This window comes from Hippocampus guttulatus, chromosome 15 (assembly GCF_054856545.1).
Source record: "Hippocampus guttulatus isolate MCC_2025c chromosome 15, RoL_Hgut_1.0, whole genome shotgun sequence".
Classification (NCBI taxonomy): Eukaryota; Metazoa; Chordata; class Actinopteri; order Syngnathiformes; family Syngnathidae; genus Hippocampus; species Hippocampus guttulatus.
In genome coordinates, this window is record NC_141275.1 from 3,143,184 (window position 1) to 3,160,535 (window position 17,352).

Here is a 17,352-nt window from a genome sequence, read left to right on the forward strand (position 1 = left end):
ATGTAGGCCTAATTTCGGCCTACATCATAAAATGTGTCAGTTTATTTATACGTGAATTCTACTCTCTGTTCCTTTTTCAAAAAAATGAAAAGGATGCCTTCACCATATGATCGGTGATTGGCTCATTTCGCTGTCAATCAAAAGGAGATTCAGCCTCAGAGAGATCATCCAATCATCATGAAGAAAAGCTGAGCTTCTGCACGCTCACTGTCCATAGACTCCCAGAGACACTAAGCGTCCAATGGGCGGGACAAAACCAGCATTTGTCCAATGACTCGTCTCGTTTCAATGCATTGCGACAACCTGTCACGTTGCAAGGTGGTGGTGGACCCCAAAAAGCCGGCAGGAGAGAGGAGCAGGGTGTATTTGAAGAAGTGTATTGATAAAACACAGAAAACTAAATCCAAAACAAAGTCATGAAAACAAAGCGAATCCAAAGTGACAAACAAACACCATGGCAGAAACTAAAAACTCTCAACAACAAAAACATGACTGAAGCTAAAACATAACAATGAACTAAACATGACTGAAACAAACATGACAGAAGCCAACAGCAAACAATCAAAAAGCAACGAACAAACATGACAGTAGCCAAGAGCAACAATGACCCGACAATGAGTGGTCGGGCTGGGAGTCCTTTTAAAGCACTGATTACATAATGACCAACAGGTGTGCAGCTGCAGGGGGAGCTCTACAGTGCCACCTGTTGGTCCCAAACCGAATCATGACACAACCTAACCTGAACTCTCGAGACACCCAGCGTCCACACAGTTTAAAGCACAGTGAAGCTGTGGGAATGAATGAGAAGAGAGTCGCGTCGTAACCAGTAATAAGATGATTCAGAACAAAAGTTGAGCGCGTTGTAGTGCATATTTAGTCAATGACATGTCCACGCAATTGTACGTACACACATATATTTGATCACTTACTTTTTGACATTTTAGGGGAAGCTGAGCTTCCCTTGCAGTCTTAGAGCAATCACCTCTGCATTGTATACATAGTTCAGTATTGTATAATAACTGTAAAAAATAAAGCTGACTGTCAATTACCAAGTAATACTTTATTGTCAAATGTGCTATTTGTGAAACATACAGCACATTTGAAATGTTGTCCCTCTCACATTTTTTTGCTTTTTCTTTTAAATTATAAATCTTACTTCACGGATTTCACTTTTCATTGGTTCTTTTTGGAACGTAACCCCGCGATAAATGAGGGATTACTGTATACTGTAGTTAACTCACACACAAACAATCATCCATCCATCCATCCATCCGTTTTCTAAAACGCTTATCCTCATGAGGGTCCCAGCTGTCTTCGGGCAGTAGGCGGGGGACACCCTGAACTGGTTGCCTGCCAATCATAGGGCCCACAGAGACGAACAACCATCTGCACTCACACTCACACCTAGGTACAATTTAGAGTGTTCCATTAGCTTGCCATGCATGTCTTTGGAGTGTGAGAGCAAACCGGAGTACCCGAAGAAAACCCACACAGGCACGAGGAGAACATGCAAAGTCAACAGAGGAAGGCCGTAGCCGGAATCGAACTCTGCACCCTTGCACTGTGAGGCGGACGTGTGAACCAGTCGAGCACACAAACAATCATATACCATAAAAATGAAGGATAATAAATATACAAGAATTGCTATTCAGTGAGATTCAACTACAAAGGTGGAGAATGCAGTTTTGATGGCATTGCTGGGATGTGTGTGATGAGCTTGACATGGAAATAAAGCAAAAATTCATTTTTAAGTGGGATAATTGATGGTTGCATGCACATCCACTGCATTCAAGATTAGTTCATTTCAACTTTCAAATGGAAGCTTATTAATTATAGTCCAACGCTCGTATGTGCCTGGTAATTACAGTTATTCTCAGAACACTTCTTGCCCAAATTAAATAACGCGCTCTCTCTTGCACGCGCTCACACACATACAGAAAAATGCCATGAAATGAGATACTCACTGGATGAGCCAACTGTGATGGAAGGGAAGCAAAAGGGGATGGAAATGAAAAGAGAAAATTATGACATGATGAGCTTTTGATTAATGGGAGCTTATATGTTACATATGAAACCGAGTGGACATGATAGCACGTGTTATGATTTATAGCTCCAAGAAACAAGCATTTCCTTCCCAGAACATTACACAGTGCATGTTTTACCAAGTGTGTTATTCTTTTATCCCGAATAGAGACTGTAGCTGCATTCAATGACCCACATTCAATCTTACTTTGTCCAACTCCTATTGGACTTACTTCTTCAGTCAGCAACAAAAACACAATGGTATGTGTGTATGTTTACACTGCATATATACAGTATACAGCTAAAGTTTATTTTGCACATACAGTATAAGAGCATGCACACATCTGTAAACATGCATATGTGTCTCAGATCACCAAACACCATGTATTTGTCATTGCATGTGGGTGGATGTCATTTTAGAGTGTCTGCAAGGTGTCAGGAGAAACTGTAGGGCCCGCTCACACGATCCAGTTTTGCAGCACATGGCTCTAAATATTCCCATTTATCGTCACAAATGACAGCGTTTGCAGTTGAGTGCATCTCTTCAAGGGACCGACTTTATTCTAATGCAATTTTGGTCTTTTTGATCTTGCATTTCTCTCCAGAGGCATGAAGAATTGAGACTTGAAAAGGAACCTAAACCCTTACTTTTTCACTTCATCTCTTATATAGTCTTAGAGAGCTGTCTGTACCCAGCGGCATAATTCTGGCTGTTTTAACCCTGCAGACAAAGTCTCTCTTGGGGTAATCTCTCCTGGCGTACATTCTCAAGATTTGAATACCGTATAGTATACGACATAACCTAAAACCCTGCAAAGCACACCAATTGAAACACTAATACAGGGGTCACCAACCTTTTTGAGCGTTACTTCATGCGTCCTGATTGTGTGACGGGCTACCAAATTGACACATATCTGAAATAATATATTTGTTCAGATTACCGTAGGTAAATATCCGTACAGGATATTTATTTGTGGATGTGCGCCCATGAGGTTTGCGTGCCTTTTCGTTGAATCAATTGTCCTCATAACTTTTGTCTTTTATTTATTGTTTTGTAATGCCATTTGTACTAATGCCAAGGAATAAACCTAGTATTTTTATGGACTTCGTGTTGTGCTTCATGCTACATCCAAAGGGAGCCACATATGGATCAATATTCTGGTTTCTTGGACGTTATATTTTAAATGTTCGGTAAAGCGCTTTGTTACAGCTGCATTGGTTGTGAAGGCTCTATATAAATACAGCTGTATTGTATTCCCTTTAGCATAGCCCCATCTACTGGATGCATAATGGAACCGCAGTCACGACTGTAGCTTCTATTCTATGCGCCTTATAATGCAGTGCGCCCTATCTATGAAAACAGTTTTAAAAGAGGCCATTCAATGAAGGCGCACCTTATACACCGAAGCGCCTTATAGTGCGGAAAATACGGTACCTTTAATAATATTAGAAAGTGTTCTTTTTAAAACTTGATTTTCATTTTCAGACTCTGATCGGGTTAAAGGTGTCTCACAATACTGCCAGTGTTTGCATTTTTAAATCATAATGTCTACTCGCAAATCACAATGTCCGCCCCACTGGCGGGCTACTCATGTGGTCCTCACGGGCCACATTGGTGACTCCTACACCACTACACAGGATCTCATACATGTTGCACAGGAATGAAAAAATTGTGGCAAATTGTCATGGTAAAACAGTCAAGTGCAGTTTATATTTGATAATCACACATTATAGCCTGTATAATCATGTTACATTTCCACTTAAGTCTGCTGTCTTTATTAAGTGCAAGACATCACCTATAATGTAACCCGTTTTGTATTAATTATTTAACCGAATTTACTTCATTAAATTGACATTTCTTGACTAGTATCTTGCAATAACAATACCGTTCAAGTTTGACTGACATTGTCGAAAGAGATTCAATATTGGAGAACGGTGTGCCTGCGTTGACTCTCAGTCATCCAGGTCTAACACCATCATCTTTTGCTTTTTCAGGCCTAAATGATACGTGTGGAGTCTGTATTTGTGCCTTCATGGCTGCGTTCTCTTGGGGTGGTCAACCATCAGGTGTTGTTAACCAAAGTGGGACATGCAATTTTTTGATCTCATAAAGCTCATTGGATACTGTATGTGTCCTTAACTAAAGTGTCTCGTGTATTTAATTTAAACAAACTCTGTTCAAAAATCAAGATTATAATGTTCAAAAAAACACACACAAACCACTACTTGCAAATGCCTTACCGTGTACTTGCAGGGTCGCTGCTGCCTCTGCTTTCCCGACACTGTTCTCTGACACACACGTGTAAGTGCCCTCGTCTTCAGCTCTCACCTGCTTCAGGTGTAGACTGTTGTCGCTGTGGATCTCATATCTGCAAACACGTCAAGCTTGTGTAACTTGTCACATATTGCAGTCAAAACTTGCAAGTCTCAACATTGCAACGGACATCGATTATATCGCTGTATGAAATTTAAAAGATTTATAAGCCTTGATGGCACCTTTCATATTTAAACAAGTACTGTAGGTACACAATAAAACTCAAAGGCTATTCTACTTGGAAAAAAACATGACATTATCCTTTTAATAAATGCAATTTGAGGAAGAAGAACTTAATCTAAGAAGCATCGTGTTCATTTCGATTGCTATTTGGTGTGTGAGATATACTGTATTTTTTAAATTCAAAGTGCAAATCAGTATGAAACCCTCTTTCAATGAAAAATATAAATCCCTGTGATCATTGTACACATTTACATATCGTTCAAGTAAGGAATTTTCGAGAAAACTCTTCATGTGTGCAAAGTCCAATGCAGGCATGGCAAAATGGTCTGCAGCCCTTCAGTCATCAAGCAGAATTCATCTGACTCTGTTAGAGGAGAACTGAAGACTGTTGTAACAAGTGAAACTTTTCTCCTATTTCTCCTGAGGTATCATTAAAGGTCCATCCATCCATCCATCCATTTTCTATCCTGCTTATCCTCACAAGGGTCACGGGCATGCTGGAGCCTATCCCAGCTGTCTTTTGGCAGTAAGCGGGGTACCCCCTGAACTGGTTGCCAGCCAATCGCAGGGCACACATAGATAAAACAACCATCCGCGTTCATACACGCTCTTAGGGACAATTTAGAGTGTGCCATTAAACTGCCATTCTTGTTTTTGGAATGTGGGAGGAAACTGGAGTTCCCGGGGAGAACATGTAAACTCCACACAGGAGTAGTAGACTATTCATAAAATGTATCTGTATCCAGATGACCGAAAAATTGAGTAAATTCAACACACCAGTGTACAATGCAGAGAGTCCGTTACTGTTCGTGTCTGTCTTACCTGCCTCGAGGTAACTCCCCCTCTTCTCTACGCCACCGAACAGTCGGAATCGGATCTCCGTGCACCGCACAAAAGAAGTCCACTGCATCATCAGCCAACACCACTTGGTTCACCGGCTGCTTAGTGAACACTGGCCTCTCTGACAGCAGACAGGAAACACGAAATAGAAGAGTGGCAAAAGTTAGTACGAGCCAAATTAAGACACGGAGCAGTTAAAATGTCATTCTCCCAGTAGTGTCTGAAATGTATTTTATTTGCAGTTGACAGAATGGGATATATTGTAACATCGACAACAACAATAGCAACAACAACAATAACAACAAACAAATTGAATTTAACCCTTTCATGCACCCTGTAACCTGACAACATGATAAGCTGTCTACTGTAGTCACCGCTGTCCTTGGGGATTTTGCTCATCTAAATGAATGCAGGTTTTTGCTGCACTTATACTGATTCCCATAAGAGCCTTCTCAAGTGGTTTAAAAAGACAATGTGCACTCACACCTGTGCATTTGTGTAATTGGTAGTTAAGCATTTTAGCTTTTTTTCAGCTTGCTAATTTTCTTCAGGTCCCTTCACTTTTGTTGAATCCCCCCCACCCCCTAAAAAAGATTGATAAAAGAGTGACGGTCATTTGGCAAACATCTGAATATTGTCAGTGGTTGAAATGTGTTTTAATAGTTATTTTTTGGTTCGACAATTGTATGTTGAACAATAATTGGATTCTGACAACCTTTTTGAGTTTATTTTGGTTTTGATGTTTACAACCTCATTGTACTATGCAAATATTTTGAAATTATTTGTTAGACATGCTGATGTATTGATTTACATCCTTGATGTGATATATACTTCTGTTGACAAAATATTTACACATTTTATTTAAATAAGCATTTATTTCTATCATGTTTGACTTTTTCATAATTGTGTTAGGTTAACATTCCTGGCACTCAGGTTTCCACACCATGACATTATCCTGCAAATTATTCTTACTTTTTCAGAAAACCACAATAATACGACTATATTTTCTGGATTATAAATCGCTCCGGTGTACAAATCGCATTTTGGGGGGAAATCCCTTTGATAAAATCCAACAGCAAGAACAGACATGTCATCTTGAAAGGCAATTTAAAATTAAAATAAAATAGAGAACAACAGGCCGTATAAGTATACGATATGCTAACGTTACCTGACGTGAAACCAACGAACGGAGAACGTGCCAGCTCTGTTCACGTAACATAATAAGAGTTATTCAGATAACTAGAGCATAAAGAACATTCTAATAAGTTTACCAAACCATCTGTGTCACTCTAAATCACTAAATCCAATGAAATCTTCATTCCTGATGTCACTTTTAAACAACTCCGCCACCTCCGGAGGTAGAAGATGGAGCACTTTCTCCTCTACATCGCTTATACCAGACTGATCGTCAACTTATCAACACAGGCCTACAGCGCCATTTTGTGGTTTAATTGGAAATTAACAAGTAAAATGATATCATATTGTGTTCATAATTTCACACATAAGTCGCACCCCTGGCCAAACTCTGGAAAAAAAAAGTGATTTATAATCCAGAAAATACGGTAATACCATGGCCTTAATACTGCTAGTGTATCACCATAATTTTATAAAGAGGAATCACAAATCTCTTACCAAATACTACCAGTTCAGCTGGATCACTATCTTTTTCTCCAACCATATTGGTGCCAACACACACGTACATGCCAGCATCACTTTTTCTGGTGTTGGAAATCATGAGTTTGCCTCCTCGTATCTGAAAAAGGAGAGGTAAATGCATGATAGAGATGACTGAGAGAAGGACTAAAGGAAATAAATGCAAGCAGGGAGAAGAAATGGATTTCATTATTTGATGCCAAGTCATCAACGACACGAATATCCAAACTAAAAATCGCAAGACTCAGGCTGTGTCCAAATTCACGGGGTGCGTCCTCGGAAAGATGCTTTTTCAGCTGCATGATGACAATTCCGGCACAAGTCAACCGATTGAGGGTTTCAAAATTCTAAAGTTGTCTCTTAATCACAAGCTGGTTCCTTTAACATTTTCAAAAGGAATTCGGATGGGCTTAATGTGAATTTGGACCCCACGCGAAGTTGTGTTGCGCCGGAAATGACGTCATGCGGCCGAAAATGCCGCTTGTGAAATTGGACACAGCCATAGACACAAACCTGTGTGACCTTTGAATTGGCAGAACCACGACATACCCCTTCCAACTCCCAGAGTTTTTGCCTCCAATCCACATCGAGCATTATGTGCTACAACGTTGTTTTGGATGCAAAGTATTTGGGTTCTTATGAACTGTAAATATACTGAAAACAGTGACATTGGATACATACCACTTGAAATGTCCATGTGAAGATAAATGAAAACAACACATACAGTGTCCCGTATTTTCCACACTAAAAGGCGCACTGGATTATGAGGCGCACCTTCAATGAATGGCCTATTTTTTAATTTTTTTCATATATTGGACGCACTGGATTACAAGATGCAATCAACAATGCATCCACTAGATGGAGCTACGCTCCTTCTGTTCGACTCGAGAGGCGTTCATGACCACCTCCGAAAAACGTAAATTAACGATTACTTCAGTGAAACTACGAAAATTGAAAATAATGCACCAAAACAGAAAATCAAGCGAGGAAATCACAAAATAAATTCTATAACCCCCATGGCATTTCTTTGAGTGTAGCTACAACAGAACGATCAGATGTCAGTAAAATGTAGGAGACTGGACTGTCTCAGAAGTGTTTATGTGTTCCTTTGTTGTGTATTCACAAACGAGGAAATCACAAAATAAAATCTGTAGGGGGGGCTATAGAATTTATAGAAGAATTAGAAGGCACGGAGGCGGACAAAGATGTATCTGTCATTGTTGAGACTGTGAAAACTATTCATAAAGTGTGAGTTTTAAAAAAAACAACACCACAGCTCTCCTTTTTTCGGAGTTGCAAAAACTTTAATAAAGTAGCGACACAGTTCACTGAACCAACAGCAAGTTATAACATTGTAAGTATGTCTCCAGCAAGGAGCCACTTTGGGGTCGACAGATTACCGTAATGATCATATACAAGGCGCACCGGATTTTAAGGCACGCTGTGAGCTTTTAAGAAAATTGAAGACTTTTCGGTGCGCCATATAGTGCGGAAAATATGGTATGTTAGAAAAACCTAAATGTGTGCACACGATGGACAAAATCAGTGGCGATTGCTCTCGGACTGCAAGGGAAGCTCGGCTTCCCCTAAAATGTCAAAGAATAAGTGGTCAAATATATGAATGTACATTTCATTGTGTGTACATGTCATTGACTAAATATGCGCTACAACGTGCTCAACTTTTGTTCCGAATCAGCTTCTTCTTACTGGTTACGACACGACTCCCTTCTCATTCATTCTCGCAGCTTCGCTGTGCTTTAAAAGGTGGACGCTGAGCCGCAGAGTGTCTACTGCCCGGACGCCGAGCGTCTCGAAAGTTCAGGGTAGGTTGTCCCAATGCGTTGAACGGAGACGAGTCATTGGATACAAGCTGGTTTTTGTCCTGCCCACGGACGCTCGGCGTCTCTGGGACTGGATGGCAGAGGGTGGGACGCCAGGCTTTTCTGCATCAGATTGGATGATCTGTCTGAGCCTGTGTGCCAGTTTGATTGACATCGAAATGAGCCAATCACCGACCTTTTAGTGTCCGCATCCGTGTGAGCAATTTTTCAATTCGCATTCTGTTCTGAGTTGAGCTGGAGAGTTCTCCTAATCATCTTAGCGACACTCTGTGTTGTAAACAACTAGCGACAACTTCTTTTCTTCTGATGAGTTTTATTGTAGTTCCTGTAGTTGTAGGACACAAATTAAGTCCCTGGAAAAGACGTCTTGTTGGTATGACAGGGTCACAGATCATTTTCTTGAAAAGGAACGGCGAGTAGAATTCACGTATAAATAAACGGACACATTTTATGATGTCGGCCATAATTGAGCTTCCCTTCTTCGACAGACCAGCATCCGCCACTGGACAAAGTGTACCATCAAGCCAAACCAGTGGCGGGGAAAACATATTCTTATTGGTGGGGCAAGAAGCTCTTTCTGCCTCGAAAATGTGGACAACCACCCGTCAACTTACTGTGATCCTCTCGTCTCTGTCGTTGACCTGGACATTATTTCTCTTCCACGAGATAGTTGGCTCAGGATGTCCTCTGGGGGGAATACACTCCATGACAGCTGGCTCACCTGCTGCAACCACCACATCACTGGGTGTCTGGCGGAAGTCATCTCTCAGAACTGGTGAAGAAAAAAGAGAAAATGAAGGGTAGCTATAGCCTGATGTTGATACAAAAAACAAAAAACACCATGTCTGTGTACTTCTGCTTACATGGTAAACATCATCGTGATCATTGGAGGAATGTGAACACAACAACACAATACACCAAATCACAGAAAACCTGCTTCAGTGATCCATCGCTATATCGCGCTTCATTTATCGAGGCTTCAGTACATCGCGGGATTTTTTTCAAATTGTATACAGAAATGCCAAATGACTCAGAGGTTTTGGACCTGCCTGTACGCATTATTTGTTCTCGGTGCGACTTCGGCCAATGACAGCATGAGTGGATTTATCCCGTGAGCTGATTGGCTGCGGATCTTCACAGCCCCGCCCAGCACCTTCCCTTCTACGCCACCGACAAGTCTCTTCGCCTCTCTCAAAGGCAATGCTGATGCATGTTAAATACTGGATAAGGTTGCATAATTAAAGATTTAAGTAAATGCTGTAGTCTTTGTCTCAAATATGTAAAGTATAAATAGTGTTTACATATTTTAAACATACTGGTACCCACATACACTTCCACAAAAATTCCTAGCGGAGGCGCAAACCCTTTCTCACGGTTTTTCACTTATTGCTGCCGGGTCCGGTCCCCATTAATTGCAATAAGTGAGGGATCACTGTAATCATAATTCAATTCATTGTGTGTTATCTCACTTTTTCATTTACTGTCATTGATGCACATTACTAATGAGTGTAAATGAATTATTCAACCTGACACACGCACGCTCATGCACACGATTTCCCTTGGCAAATTCACATGCATAAATACATTGAGCGTATATTGAGAGGAAGGAAAAAAACGCGTCTGCATACAAATTTGTACATCAGATAAATCGACCCCATTGCTAGCAAGAAAGACAATTTGGATGCAGGGAGCGGAAAATGTTTTGGTTTGAGTCCATATATTCAGCAAGTCAAGTTACCTGCTATATTTCCACATTCATCTATCCATGCAGTCTACATTTTGTGTCTCATATAGCTAAAGGCAACGGGATTTTCCACTATTGGTCTCTTGAGCTCTGTGACCTCTCTCGAATTACAGCTATGTCGAGTGGTTTTGTGGTTGCGGTTGATGCCCCGATACCAGGATGAGGCCAAAGCCCCGCAGGCATTCAGGCTACAAGTCTGGCCTAAGACACTCCAGAGCTTCACAAAGGAGAAAAATCCATGAATCCGTTTCTATGACATTCCTTGCGCATTCCTGCCCTAAAAATCTTCATGTCGCCCTAAAGCAGAGAAACAAATCCTTGCAAAAATGCCATTCGTGTCACAAAGTTTCCTTCAAAATGATGAGCGGCTCTCCCCGCTAAAGATGAACTCTTTATATGAACCTTTGATGAGAGTTGAAATTTTGACATCAAGTAGATATGGTATGTTTAATTGATGCTTGCGGCTATCATGGTTGATTTAAGATATCCTTTATTTGTCCCACACTGGGGAAATTTATTACTGACATTACAGAGATATGAGTCATATAAATAAGTCATCCTGATATGAAAGTCAAATGTGAAAAAAACCCCATCTTCTTTACAGTCAAGTAATATGTGTTACTACTGCAACTATCTCATAATACTAAAACACAATCCCATCTGAAAAGAAAAAAGGTTGAATTTTCCCTTTCATTGTGGGCCAAAACATCAACTAACATATCAACAATGAGACCCTGCAGTATTTGCTACGTCAGCTGTCGAGAAGAGGCAAGCGTTGTGGCAGGACAACTCATGGTTGTTTCACTATGACAAGGCCCTTTCTCACAATGTCCTGCGCATCTGACAGTTCCTGGTTGAGAAAAACATCATGCTGGAGAAATCTCCCAACTCAACCAAACTGGTTCCGTGATGTTCTTTCTCTTGACTGTGAGACAATCATCCAAACCACCGTCCCAACCCTTCTGCCAGCTTTAATGAGAATTAAGACGATTGTATGAAATAACTTTATACACTGATTTAGCACAGGATGATATGCCTGAAAAGTGTCTCCCAAAGTAAGTCATTCATTGTGGTCGATATCAATATATATACAGTAATCCCTCGTTTATCGCGGTTAATGGGGACCGAAACCACCTGCGATAAACGAAAATCCGCGAAGTAGTGACCCCCCCCCCTCCATATAGGTACATGTACATAATATTTATAAGGCCAAATTGAATGGTATACATGCATGTAGAAGTAAATTTTGAAGTAATTAACATGACTTAATACTGTATACGAATAGATTTAAACATGTATAAGTTAGGTTAGTTTATGAATAACAAAATACAGTAAATATATACATGTAGTATATGTTGCTCTATGTGACTCGCCGTTGTTTTGCTGACTTTCGCTGCTTCTCGTGGACCTTTTGCGGACTTTTTGCGGACTTGAAAAAAAAAATTATGACATGTTTGAAAAAATCCGCGATGCACTGAAGCCACGATAAGCGAACCGCGAAATAGCGAGGGATCACTGTATATTGTTATTTTTTAACCTAATCAAAATAAGAAAAAGTGCTAGATAGCTTCAAGATAAAATACAATAAAACACAACTGTCTAGAGGTTAAAGATAAACTATATTAAAACACAACTATTTACCTAAAAAACATCAATAAAAATATCTGGTCGTAAAACAAATTTTCAAGGAATTTACAATGTTTTTGGTTGCAATGCAGTGTTATGTGCAAACTTGTTTCCATCCATGATCCTCAAGCAACGTCAAAAATGCTTATTTACGGAAGATGTTATACCCAATCATTGATCATGACATGAACAACCATTTGTTGCTCACACAATGTACCGTATCTTCCGCACTATAAGGTGCACCTAAAAGCATTCCATTTACTCAAAAGCCGACAGTGCACCTTATTATCCGATGCACCTTATATATCGATCAATATTTTGATTTATTGGACGTAGTATTTTAAATGTTCTGTAAAGCGCTTTGTAACAGCTACAGCAGTTTTGAAAGCTCTATATCAATAAAACTATATTGCATTGTAGTACATTTAGCGTAGCTCCATCTAGTGGATGCATAATGCAACTGCAGCCACTACTGTAGCTTCTATTCTCTGTACCTTATAATGTGGTGCATCCTATATCTGAAAACTGTTTTAAAATAGGCCATTCATTGAATGTGTGCCTTATACTCAGGAGCGCCTTATCGTGCGGAAAATACAGGAAGTGAAACAAACTAATACATACTTGGAGTGCATGCATTACAGTTGACCAACGGTAGGTTCTACTTTAACTTGTTCGTGGGCTCATTATTGCCATGGACATGTTATTGTTTTAACTGATTGTAACTTTAAGGCGATCTTAAATATCAGAGCCAGCTAAAATACACCGAAGCTAGCACGTCAAAGACAGGAAACTCCTTTAATTCAACTCTGTGTTCATCTGGAGGTGTTAGTTTGCACAAGATAATCTTATTGCTGTCATGTTTCTGTTTGTGCTTCAATTTCCAGCGGGATCGGAGGGCGTTCCCCCCAGTGCCGCACATGGATGCAATCATCTGCCTTTAAAAGGACTGCTATGCCGATTACTCACTCTCAGATTGTTCAACCTTGATTACGACTCTAGTGCCAAGATGTTTTTGACCATGTTTCATAGCTCCCTCTTTCACATGCTTAGTTTTCTTGTGTAAGCAATGTTTATGTTACACCTTCAATCTTGTTTGTTTTGTTTCACATAATTGGATTTCTTTTGGATTTTACGTTATTGATTCTCCTTGCCTGTTGCAAGCGCTTTTTGTTAATTTTGTTTTATCTTGGCTCTTTGTTACCTTTATTGTACTTTGTTGGTTTTGCATTTTTCTGTCATAAAACTTTTGTCATTTATTAGCCTTGTCTGTATTTTTGTGGGATCACAGTCTTTCCAGATATAACCGGAACCTGACAATTGTAAAGGTTGCACTTTGGCAATTGATCCCTTTTATGAGCAAAGCTAAATTACACTTTCGTTCGCCATGCATACACACACACACACACACACACACACACACACACACACACACACACACACACACACACACACACACACACACACACACACACGCGTGGTCATCAACAATATGACGGTCAGTTTTCACATGGATTAGTGTATGTGTCAATTGTCTTCATAAAAACAACAATGTATTTGTGCACATTACATTGCAGCAGGAAAGGGCTACCTGATTGATGACACTCGTCCTCCTCCTTGAATGAGAGCTTCAGGACATTACCTTTACCGTCAGATATATACATATATGTATCGTGCTTAATGAATGTATTAGACCCTTTATCTTAGTGACCATCAAGCACCATGAAGTGATTAAATGTGGACTCTCAGTTTCAGTAAGCTCTCAATGTTTTGACATTTTGAGCACAAAGTGATTTGAAATTTTGACTTAGCGCACTAATCTTAAAAGTCAGAAATCAGTCAAGAATGAAAAATATTTACAGACTATGAGTCAGCAATTGCAAACCCTCCACCACTTTTTTTGTTTTACGCCATGGGACATGGAGGAGACCTTGGCTGGAGGATCTGAGGGAGCTGGTGGCTACGTGTGGCTCTTATGTAGTTGTGGGGCCAGCGTGTGAAGCGCTTGAAACACCATATGTAGTACTTTAAATTGTATGTGGCTAGGACGGGTGGAATGTGTTTACATTTCTTTGTGGTAGTAACCAGTCTGGCTGCTGCAATTTGGACAAGAGTGAGACCAACCTATAGAAGTTACAGTCGTCTGGATGTGATGTTATGAATGCATGGATTTTTTTTTTCCCAGTAAACTAGAACAACTGTGTTTTGATGCATCCAAATTTCTTCAATGAAGAACTTAGAATGCTTTACAACGATTGGTGGATGCCATCAGCTCTGGACAGACTTCACCACTGAGATGTTTGTATTCAGTAAGTCGCTGATGCTGTAGTGGTACACTCGCTTTACTTGTGTGCAGGCAGCGTGGGATCGGTTCCCACTCAGTGATGGCGTGAATGTGGGCGTGAATGGTCGTTTGTCTCTAGATGTGCCCTGCGACTGACTGACGACCAGTTCAGGGTGTCGTCTGCCTTTTGCCTGAAGTCAGCTCGAATAGGCTCCTGCAACTTCCCATGACCTTCTTCAGCATAAGGGGTGTTGAAAATGGGATGGATGGATGGATGGATTTAATAAGAATCTAAGGCGATGCAGATGTGTGTTCTAAATGTCAGAAATTATTAGCCCTGTTATTTCAGCTGCAACTTGGAAGCTAGCCAGAGAATTTTGCCATATATCAAAAGAGACAAATCAGTCGTACTGCAAGGAAATGCTTTATCACACCGCTGATATCATCTGTAGCCCCAACCTAGAATTTACCAAATCACTACTCAAAGATTACAAATGCTTTATTAAAATGAGCAACATGACAAACTAAATCAGATACTTGCTGTAACCAGGGTCTGTATTATCATCCACTGGGATGTGCAACAACCACCATCACCAGTCTCACACCATTCTCAGGCCATGGCTTTGAGGGCCTTGGATAGTTCACATCCTGCCCTCCGCACTCCCTAGATCTGGGTGAAAATAGGGCGAAAAGTTTATTAGGTACTGTCAATTACCCATTCGACGCGTGGGGACCCATATTAAGTGTGTGCACTTTGACCCTTTCTTATAACCTTTTTCACAAAGCCAAAATAATCCCTACTACTGGGCCCATCCTGTGTGCTTTCATCAGCGTACACACAGTAACTCACAGGGGAAAAGAGAAGGATTAGGGGCCCTATTGTCGTGCTCTGCACAAGTCGAACGCAAAATTGCAGTCTAACTGTGCGCATGTGTGGAGTTTTTTTTAAATTTTAGTATAAAGATGATTGCAGATAAAAGAGCACGTTTGCGCTGTTGTGGGAGGGAAGACAGCAGATTCCCTGCCAATGGAAGTCACATCATTCCCTTTAAATGCAGCACAGAGAAAGCTGCGTGGTCTAGATGATTGAAGGACTCGCTTGAGTCCATGGAGGAGATGGGCACGAACAAAGTGTATTTACATTAAATGGAACTGCAGGAAGATCTCCATTTGTAGATAATGTAGAGGTGAGCACTGTGGATGAGTTATTAATGAACGCTATTCTTTTCGTCAGGTACAAATTGACCATGTAACTTGCAACTGGCAAACGCACCGTATTGTTTATCTTCAATAATAATGTTTTTAAGATCATGAAAAGCCCAAATCAAAATCACGATTGTATTTCGATTAATTGCCAGGCTCAAAGTTAGAGCACCGTATATCTTCATGAAAAACGGTCACACAGTAAGACAAATATGTAATGAAGGCGGTACTTTTTGGGGTATGGACTAATTTGTGTAGGTACAACCAAGCACTGATTCATATCAAATCAAACGGTGCCATGTTTCGGTTCCGAAGCGTGACTTTCCAATTTACAATTTTGCATGAGTAGAAGGGTTGTTGATTTTCCATGGCACACTTGAAGGCAGCACTGCACGCGCGCCACCATTATAACGTCAACTACTCACACAGGCTAAAAATACATTTCTGGGACTTGCCCGCCACCAAGCCAAACAAATGCAGTTTATGAAGTATATTATAGCAATGATGAAGTCTTGCACTTCCGAGCATGCAGCGGTTGAGCACGGTGGGTGGACTTCTTGGTGCTGGTGCAGAGCGATGGAAATGTCCCCGGATCCCTGTAATAATGTGTTTTAGAACAATACTTACCGGTGACCATGTTTATAATTCATTTAATAGGGGTGAAATAGCCATCTCTTGTGGCCAAAATGTAGTAAGAATTTACGTACCGCAACAGGTGCATTCAAATGATGAACTTGACCCCAATTATTCTCCTTGTTCTCATTCACTTCCTCTTCCAACTCTCATTTTTATTTTTATTTTTTTTGCTATATTTCAGTCCAAAATGGGTCGGAAATCATGGAGTGTGCAGCAGGCCTTGCTCTCTTGATAATTGTTGAACAAAGTAATCACAATCGGTACCGTTGAATACCTGTATTGATTCCGGGTTACTGAGAATCGGAACCGAACCAGTTCAAACTTCAAATGTACCCATCCCTGCTCAGTTAGAAATGATACCCATCCGTACAAGCTTGCGAACACATGACTTGCATTATCCACCGTAACTGAAGTGCTATCTTTCATTTGAGTGGACATTTAAAAACACATCTGGGGTGAGCTTCTGCTCACTTATAATTAAAGAGCTTTATCGCTGTCTGTATCGTTCTAAGGATGGTGTGTGTGTGTGTGTGAGTGTGCGTGCGTGCGTGTGTGTGCGTGTATGCATACTTGACAGCAGCCCCCAATGGCCCAAAGTATAAATATTCATATGGCAGATAGAGAAGACACACAGTCCCTTTGCTGGCAAAGGGGGGTAGAGAGAGGGGGAGATCAAATTCAGATTCAAACAAAGATGTGGACGAATGTTGTTGATCATTTGTAATCGTACATCCTATTCCAAAATAAAGCATCTTCTTTCGTGTCAACCCACATCAAAATACAAACAAATATATTTTTGCACTTTTGTCCAATTACATCCTTCTTGTTCCTTTTTTATGTTGCTCCTGAGATGCACACAAGCATGTCATCTGTGCTCTCTCGAGGCAATATATGTTCAGGGCCTTGGTCTCGATAGAGGCCCCGTCTGGAACTGACACCAGCTTTTCTCATTATCCAGAGTGGACCCCCTCTGATCCCTATCAACTATTGCACCATGATGAAACGGCCC

At 40.6% G+C, this 17,352-nt stretch overlaps 1 protein-coding gene across 3 annotated transcripts in view; it reads right to left on the reverse strand.

Annotated features, from left to right (window-relative positions):
• robo3 (roundabout, axon guidance receptor, homolog 3 (Drosophila)) overlaps positions 1-17,352 on the reverse strand; it is a 108,050-nt gene that overhangs the window by 59,415 nt on the left and 31,283 nt on the right. For all 3 annotated transcript variants that reach the window (XM_086130830.1, XM_086130829.1, XM_086130828.1), the window contains exons 3-6: positions 9,468-9,625; positions 6,992-7,112; positions 5,342-5,480; positions 4,264-4,391 (exon numbers count right to left, since the gene is read on the reverse strand). In XM_086130830.1, the coding sequence (XP_085986956.1) occupies positions 4,264-4,391; positions 5,342-5,480; positions 6,992-7,112; positions 9,468-9,625 (546 nt within the window). The remainder of the gene's footprint in view (positions 1-4,263; positions 4,392-5,341; positions 5,481-6,991; positions 7,113-9,467; positions 9,626-17,352) is intronic.